This window comes from Brachyhypopomus gauderio, chromosome 4 (assembly GCF_052324685.1).
Source record: "Brachyhypopomus gauderio isolate BG-103 chromosome 4, BGAUD_0.2, whole genome shotgun sequence".
In the NCBI taxonomy this organism is placed as follows: domain Eukaryota; kingdom Metazoa; phylum Chordata; class Actinopteri; order Gymnotiformes; family Hypopomidae; genus Brachyhypopomus; species Brachyhypopomus gauderio.
In genome coordinates, this window is record NC_135214.1 from 22,078,422 (window position 1) to 22,087,456 (window position 9,035).

Here is a 9,035-nt window from a genome sequence, read left to right on the forward strand (position 1 = left end):
GGTTCAGACCGGATTTTCAAGCTGAGGTGAAGAGAGAGGCTGGGTAGTCCATTTGCCAGCGGTAGGAAGAGCAAAGCTTGGGAGATTCGACTAATGGCTAATTCAAAGACACTCATGTATGCTAATCTCCACTTCACCATCAGACATCTCTCTGACTGCTAGCAATTTAGCACAGCGGTGAGATTCAAACACTGTGTAATGCTTTACAGACAGATTCACTCCCAGCTGTGCCTGTGTTTAGTTAATACTATTTTTAATTTTTGTGGACAGGCTTCACAACCACCAGTTTTCTGTAATTAGGTTCAGTGGAAATATGTTACTGTGCACACGATGTATACAGAAAAACACTTTAAATTCCTTATTGTTATTTCTGATTCTTATTGCGTGGCCAGATTACAGTGCTCTGCGATATTAAAATCTGCTTTTATATTAGTAATTGAATTAGAAATAGCAGCAGGAATTTATACTTAACTAATGAATATGTATGACAAATATTAAGCTTGTGATTAAATTCAACCTTGGTGTTTAAAAGTGGATCGTTTCCAGCTCTGCTTTCAAAACTGGCGTAACTCAAAGGTAATATCAACAAAGGCTAAGGCATTTTATTTGGGAGACCTACTTCAATTACAGTCTTGATAATGTGCAAAAGCACTCGCAAATTGATGGAAATGAATGTGGAATAATAATCAGATTTGTCTACATTTAGCAAATTATAAAACCACATTTACTTCAATAAACATATTACACAGTACAATACAGTCATGAATTTTAAGAAATGCTACATTTCTACAAACCTCGTTCGCAGTGCATAAAAAGGGGGGATGATCCACACTTGATGTGATTTGCATATAATGGGATCAAATTAGCATGAAAGCACTAACTAGCGCAAGGAAGCAGGCACAGTGGGACCAGATCGCTTTCCCCGTAGCGTGTGATCGAGTCTGAGTGGTCGCAGGCGAGCTGAGTCATGCCCTCGCACCTGAGGAGAGAGCCTATCAGAGCTCAGAGGGCGTGTCCATGATGCATCAGCTCCTGCACCTGGGCACTGCCAACGAGAGGCTGTGGGGCTTGGGGGCAGGAGGGGCAGGAGGGGCAAAGGAGAGGAGCAAAGGAGATGGAACTGGTGGGTGGTCACGAGATGAGAGACAGAGAGAGTGTGTACAGGGTAGTACGCCAGGTTCGAAAGCACAATCAAACCAGCACCGAAAAACTACAACGGTCATTTATTTTAACTTTGTGTATAAATTAACCCACAAATCTAAACACACAAAAGAGCATTACAGAGCAGAATGTGGTCGGCGTCTACAAAACAGTCTCATCATTTGCACTTTGGACCAGTTCAACTGGCACGAACATGCATAAATCCTGCTACACACCATATGTGCGTGACGGAGGATTCCCTAGGCTCCCGCATCCCGCGTGTGTTTCCTGAGGATCCCGTCATGATCAGAGAGGCGTCTGTCTGCCCTCTACCCCGAGAACAAAATCACACCACTCCCTGGTCTCTTGCTATCTGTTTCCTTGCCCCCCAACACACACACATTCCTGTGTTTCTGTATTAGAATGTACAGCACACATCTGTTCTCAGTCTATATCTGTTCTTTTCTTTCTTGCTGTTTCTTTATAGTAAACCTAGTCCAACGTAAATGTTCTCTTCCTTCATTTATCCTCCTTTCATTTTTTTTTCCATTAAAACAGAATCTATCCTCAGGTTATTCTGCTAAAGCGACATACAGCACACGCATACACAGTAAACAAATGTGGACTCACACATACATGCGCATATACACATTCTTACACAAATACTGGTGCACAGACATACAGGGGACACCAGCAGGAAATGACCCTAGAACCCCCTGCTGTCGGTCACCAAAACAGCTGGATGGTAATATCTACTGTAGGGCTAATGGAGGCTCCCCAAAGCTGGGTCCTGGAAGAGACCACCAGCAACAGTCACTGGAAACACACATCATAAGAGCCCATCATGTGCCCTTGGCCATGATAATGTGAGCTCACTACAGCTGAATGCCTTCTCCTATTTCACTTAGTCACAATGTCTGCAAAGTGCATCCATACAGATTCGCCCTGACCTTGTTTCTTCTCGCCTGTGTCCTACAGGCACTTTTGAAGAATACCAGCACACCAGCAGAAAGCAATGTTGGACCGGGCACTTTAGTGTGTGTGTGTGTGTGTGTGTGTGTGTGTGTGTGTGTGTGTGTGTGTGTGTGTGTGTGTGTGTGTGTGTGTGTGTGTGTGTGTGTTTGCACATGCAAAGAAAAGGTGAGTTAAAGTTAAGTATGTGCCAAGACAACGTATTATTAAGTATTTGTGTGTGTGTGTGTGTGTGTGTGGGGGGGGGGGGGGGGGGGGGGGGGGGTCTATACATGTGCATAGGAGAGAAAAAGCAACTACCCACATCCATTATGCAATTTTTGTTTGCTTTGATTAGAATAGATGCACTTTCCAGGAAAAAAGCTCTACTTATTTTTCTGTGCACAATTAACCCTGTGCCCCTCATTTGAATTTCATGTGCTTGGTTAATTTTCTGCATGCGTATGAGGACTGGGGTGGTATGTACCACAATGCAGTCTCGCCTGGCTCGTACAGTTTGAGCACATTATTAAAGGCAGTGATAACACTTTTTATCAGCTTACACTTCATATTTATACCTATTTCATTTTGTATTTATACCTCTTTATGATACTCAATTTTTAAGTAATGTAAATAAAGTCTATGGTTTATCAACCCAAGGTATCATCCAGAAAGATTTTTTTAGTAAATTTTCCAAAACAAATCTACAACTTTTTTTAGTAGATCTTTCGTATTGAAGCTGTCACAGTAATTAATCACATGTACTCTGTGAAAGTGAAGCTCAGGTCTAAATTCACCTTCTGCAGAAGCTGCGATCCAGAGTACTTAGCTGCTATAGACTTCATCTCGCCCCCAAACGCTGAAGCCCACAGCTTCACACTAAAGAAGAAGAGAGAGGGTGAGGAAGAGAGGGAGAAGGAGAGAGAGAGAGAGAGAGTGAGGTAGGGAGGGGGAGAGGCCAATTAAACCTACAAATGAACCCAAGCTTAATCTTACAAATACAAGTAAAATACATCATTATATCAGGAGGAACCAGCATTGTAAACGTGTGTAAATCTCTAAACCAGATTTACAATGACAGGCATCGTTTGTGTTCTGATTGTAAGGTCCATATTACTGGCTTGCTGCTGGTCACATGTCAGAACATGACAGAAGTGATCTGTATAGTAACCTCATTCAGGAAATTCGTGAATCCAACAGTCGGGCATTTAATATTTCGCACTTTACACAATTTTAATATTTCTGTCTCGTTTATCGTAAACACAAAAGATTTTAAAGTTATCTTAAAGCGAAATACAAGTATGCTCACAAAAAAGTTCTTCAGTCCAAAATGTAAAAAAAAAAAAAGCTGCACAAATGCAAATACCTTCAACACCGGGCTGACATTTGGATTCGGCTTTGCAGGTTGCCTGTAATATTTGACTTTCTGGAGTTTCGGTGGGGACAAAATACCGCTTTTTTACGAGCTCTGTCTTATGCTGCATGCAATGGTCTTAGAATAAGGAAAGCAAAGTTATGAGATAGGCTGCTTACACTGAGAGAGGGATGCCTTGGTGTGACCCAGACACGTCGACCACCTTCGTGCTCTGTATAATCCACATGAAGATGAAGAACACATAGTGCGATGAAACCGGCACCAGACCTCTCATCTTCATACCTTGACGTCCGAGCGTTTTTAATCTTCTTTCCCACCCCCTCTATGTCAAACACGTTCAAATAGTGTGGCAAAAAAGTACACGGATCAAAAACAACACCCCTACATGCGGAAACACCCAAAATAACAAGAGCTTTTCATATGTTACACGTGCGGATCATCCCGGTGGGGTACTTTGGATCAGAACCCGTCGGTCTGCAAGCGAGAGGAACTGTTAGCCCTTCTCTGCGATTCCTCTCCTCCAACGCTGTGTGTTAGATTATAGCTCTTTCGTCATGTGATGGTGTCCCTCTGGTGCCGACGGACCCAGATCCAACTCCTGCAAGCGAGAGAAGTCCAGCCGAACCTCGGGGGTGACCTCGTGCTCCCGGTGCTGCCCAGAGAGCGAGTGAGCGGAACCAACGCGATGATGGGGATGTGCGCCAGTGCCGAATTACGCGAATAGCATCCTCTCGTTACTCAGCTGTTTCCTTCTGTGAGGATGAAGGAGGATATAAACAGTAATATCCTGATGTTAATGCAGTTTGTAGGTAGGACAGCTGGACTGGACCTGGACACCGTGGCAGGACGCCCTGTACAATGGAGCTCTCATGGCATGTCATGTCACAGACTGGCCGGTCCCTTGACGACTAAAGGGAAGAGAATCAGAGAGGACTGGAGGAATTACATGGAGTAAAGGAAAGAGTGAGACCTTTTAAGGGGAAATTTAAAGCAGGCTAACAGTCAGATGTATCAGTTTCCTAAAACTCACTTTGATGAGTCGCACTTTGCGCTTTTGAAAAAGCGAGCGCGCACGCAGCGAGCCGTGCGAGAAACCAAGCATTAGTGTCACTGTTCTGGAGAAAAGTGAACTCTCTTACTTATACTGTTCGAGTAAAGCCATTTTTATTCTTCCTTCATGTCAGGGACCATGCAAAAATATATTTATCTCAAATGAGAAAAGATGTTTTGCACCACAGTTACCTAATAAACTTAAATTTAAGAAAATATAAATAACACTAAAAGCACAAATTGATGTGTTGTGCTGTTTCCACTTATAAATTAATCATTATAAATTAATCATTATCTATTTTCCCCATTTTGCCCTTTATAGTAGCTACTGTCCAGTAATTGTTTACACAATTAAATAAATGTTCTTGATCAGAAATAAATAAATGTCTTCTGACTCTTCTGCTCCACTGACGCTATATTGAATTGGGATGATGTCATCAAGCTTGAAAGCATTACGCAGCACATCAACAAGCTGAAAGGCAGAAGAAGCTTGTTGAAAAGGGACACTGAGGACAACACCTGTCCCTTCATGAGTCCAGCCAGCGGAGACGAGGTGCCTGGCTGAGGAAGACTGTGAGGAAGACTGTGAGGAAGACTGTGGGGGAACCAGCATGGCGTGAGACGGCACGTGCCGTTCTCTGCACCAGCCCCGAGGAGCCGCTGCCAAGCCAGAGAGGGCAGAACTTCTCCACAGCACAACGACCCCATGATGAGCAGCACAGTGCTATTCTTGTAGTGCAGGAAGACCTCAGGAAGGGAGTGGAGATGCCCACAGCAGAGTAGAGACGGAAAGCCAAGGCTCACTGGCTATGGAGGACCTGCACACGCAGTGTCAGAGTGAGCTGATGGAACTGTGGAGGGAGAGTACTGTTGGGTCAGAAGGTCCGTGGCTTTGTGGGGAGGTTCGTGTGACACCAGAGGCAGCGCATGAACTGTGGCAGCGGATCAGGTCGGGCTTAACGGAGGAAAGGGACCATCGGATGTGGGAGCTTGTTAAAGGGACATCTTCACAGCCATGGAGAGAGAGGCTTCAAACGAACCCACACAGTGCAGCACAGCATTAACACCCGCGACGCTACACCTATCCGCTTCGTCTCCGCCAAATCCCCTTGGCCACAGAGCCAACAGCAAAGGAGAAGGCAGCTGTGGGAATCACCGAGCTATCAAACAGCCCCCGGGCAGACCCACGGTCCCACTGAAGAAAACGGAAAGTGGCTGGTGTTTATTTGCAGACTATCAGCAGCTCAACGCTGTTACTGAGCCCAGTTCATATCTGCTCTCATGCGTCAGTGATGCCTGGGGTCTGCTCAGCACGGTCCAGTTCACTCGCTCAGAGTCAGTGTGGACACTAACATGTGGCACTTGGTGCAGATAACAGGAAGAAGACTACGGTCACGCCAGACTGGCAATTCAAAGATGACGTTAATACTACGTAATGCAGTGGCCACATTTGTGAATAGCATGGAGGGTTCTGGAAGCCTGCGATCACTGCTCTCTGTGGTTCGTTATATGAAGTACCAATGAAGGCAGACAACATCAACATCTTAGTGGACATGGACAACAGTAACAAGGACATTGGTGCTTCTCACAGGTGCACAATGGGTGGAGAAGGTTGTTGCCTGCTGTAGTTACCACTTAAACAAGCCCAAACAAAACTACTGTCACATGGAGAGAGTGGTTGGCTGTGGGGGCAGGTCTATGTCAGAGTGGTTGGCTGTGTATTCAGGTCTATGTCAGAGTGGTTGGCTGTGGGGGCAGGTCTATGTCAGAATGGTTGGCTGTGTATTCAGGTCTATGTCAAGAGTGGTTGGCTGTGTATTCAGGTCTATGTCAGAGTGGTTGGCTGTGGGGGCAGGTCTATGTCAGAATGGTTGGCTGTGTATTCAGGTATATGTCAGAGTGGTTGGCTGTGTATTCAGGTCTATGTCAGAGTGGTTGGCTGTGGGGGCAGGTCTATGCCAGAGTGGTTGGCTGTGTATTCAGGTCTATGTCAGAGTGGTTGGCTGTGTATTCAGGTCTATGCCAGAGTGGTTGGCTGTGGGGGCAGGTCTGTGCCAGAGTGGTTAGCTGTGGGGGCAGGTCTGTGTCAGAGTGGTCGGCTGTGGGAGCAGGTCTATGCCAGAGTGTTTGGTTGTGGGTGCAGGTCTATGCCAGAGTGATTGGATGTGGGGGCAGGTCTATGCCAGAGTGGTTGGCTGTGGATTCAGGTCTGTGCCAGGCTGTGTGGGCAGGTCTATGTCAGAGTGGTTGGCTGTGTGGGCAGGTCTATGCCATTTCCGCCCTTACCTCTCTGATGGTTCCTCGGTGATGCTATGTGCCAGATAAAAGCCAGACAGACTCATGGACCCACCATTAAGGGACATTGTGCAGGAAGAGCACAACAGGTCAGTCTCTCTGCTCTGGTGTTCCTATGGAGAGGGTTGTCATGGACATACAGGGGCATAAATGATTCAACAATAATGGCTGAGGTCTGCAACCAGCTGATCATCCAATATGACTGTGCTGTCCAAATCTTCACAAAGACTTCATAAAGTCTGTCCAAGGCCTCATAAAACATTTCAACCAGAAACCAGCTTGGACCATCATTTGGCCTGCTAGCAATGGGACTCTGCCAAACAGGAATCATCTGAGTTCACTTGAGCCCTTTTGATGTTCAACTAGAACATCAGGACGCTCATTGAGCTTGGGTTCAGTTTTCCACCAGGTCCAGAGGAGTTTAGTGTGGCCAAGCAGGTTACGCCAATGAAGTAAGTTTATGACACGTGCTGCCAGGGATGTGATTGTGGCTACACATAAATATACCCTGCCTTAAGCTCCAGTCTCCTTGGGAGACTCCCTATGTCTGGACATTTAGAAGAGGTCTTATTTAGGGTCAGGGTGGAGGGTCTGACTGCAGTGGTCCACAGCTACTGACCCTCTTTCAGCTCCATATTGGAGAGACTGAGACCAGTTATGAGAATGGACTGGTGAGGTGCTTGTCTGGGGCAGCGACACATGACCAAACATCTCAGCTGTGTGGGTGACGAGATGGAAGGGAGGGGTCCCTGTTGGGAGTGAGCCAATCAAGGTAGAGCAGAGAGGAGCTCAGTGAGCTCCCAGGGTGCCGTGCGCCTCTCCGCTGCATTATTTAGTTAACTGAGTTCAGATGTAGTTGTTCAATTATGTGTATGTTCTTGTACTTTATTTAGTTTAGTAGAACTAGGGAGGCATTACTGTCGTTGTGATGTTTTTTGTATTACCCTCACCCAGTTTTCTTTTGCATCGAGGCCCTTTTTTTATTGTTGTCTGCACATTGTGAAAATAAAAAAGCATTTTCATTGGGAAGAAATTGTCACGTTGTGGGGGGGCCCCCTACCGGTCGACCCCGGTTACAGCGGCAGCGGTCCTGTTTTTGGTCACGTGATGTTCGTCCCTCAGGTGGGCGGGACCCGTGATCCGTCTCACCTGAGGGTCGTTTGTTCATCTATATATGTCTTGTCTTTGTACCAGTTGACTGCTGGTTATTATTTCCTTAATCTGGATCTATGTCACGGGTTTTTGGTTTGCGCACTTTCTATTAAACCATCCTCTTTCCCTGAGACTTGGCGTGATCGCTTCCTTTTTAGTTGCTCACACTGTTCGTCACAGAAATGGCATATTCTTCTTGACTTCATCACCCATGCTAGAGTATAAAGAACAGAAGGCCCAGGAGGCCATGGGCTTTGTTTTATCCTAATTTTTGAAGGCTTATATGTTTACTTTGCATACAACTTACACACAAATTCCTGCCAGATGCAGGTACAGTAAATACCCATCTCTATGGCATTGTTCCTTTGATGTCTAACTGTACATCATATTCTGTGAAGCTTGTTTTTCATAACCGATCAGACATATTAATCTTACACATGCATTTACCCACCTGCAAGACTTCTTAGAGCATTCTTATCTCTTAAAGCCTGATGTCAAATGCAGAGTGTGGAAAATGAATTGTCAAGTCAACCAAGTCATAACATGGTATTACCCCTCTCCCCCAGGTCCTGAAATCACATAGCAAACATATTTCACACAATGCACCGCCTATTCCTACAGCTTTTCTTTATTCTTTTAGAAATGAATATTTTCAAAGCAAGAGAGTAATACAGTCTGGCTGGTATGTAGTTCAACCTTCATTTAGCTCCATGACCATGATAAATGAAAGAATGAAATGAATGAGCTAAGTTTGAACCTCTTGAGAACAGGTTCAATGTAGGCTAAATATAGGCTAAATGTAGGCTAAATGTATGTTAAATGTAGGCTACATGTAGGTTCAATGTAGGCTACATGTAGGTTAAATGTAGTCTAAATGTAGGTTAAATGTAGGCTAAATGTAGTCTAAATGTAGGCTAAATGTAGTCTAAATGTAGGCTAAATGTAGGTTCAATGTAGGCTACATGTAGGTTAAATGTAGGCTAAATGTAGGTTCAATGTAGGCTACATGTAGGTTAAATGTAGTCTAAATGTAGGCTAAATGTAGTCTAAATGTAGGCTAAATGTAGGCTAA

At 45.0% G+C, this 9,035-nt stretch overlaps 1 protein-coding gene across 1 annotated transcript in view; it reads right to left on the reverse strand.

Moving 5' to 3' along the window:
• cacna2d3a (calcium channel, voltage-dependent, alpha 2/delta subunit 3a) overlaps window positions 1-4,325 on the reverse strand; it is a 242,577-nt gene extending 238,252 nt beyond the window's left edge. Inside the window, exons 1-2 of the mRNA XM_077003026.1 lie at window positions 3,625-4,325; window positions 2,889-2,970 (exon numbers count right to left, since the gene is read on the reverse strand). Coding sequence (XP_076859141.1) covers window positions 2,889-2,970; window positions 3,625-3,746 — 204 coding nt within the window. The 5' untranslated portion in view covers window positions 3,747-4,325. The remainder of the gene's footprint in view (window positions 1-2,888; window positions 2,971-3,624) is intronic.
• Between the last annotated feature and the right edge of the window lie 4,710 nt (window positions 4,326-9,035).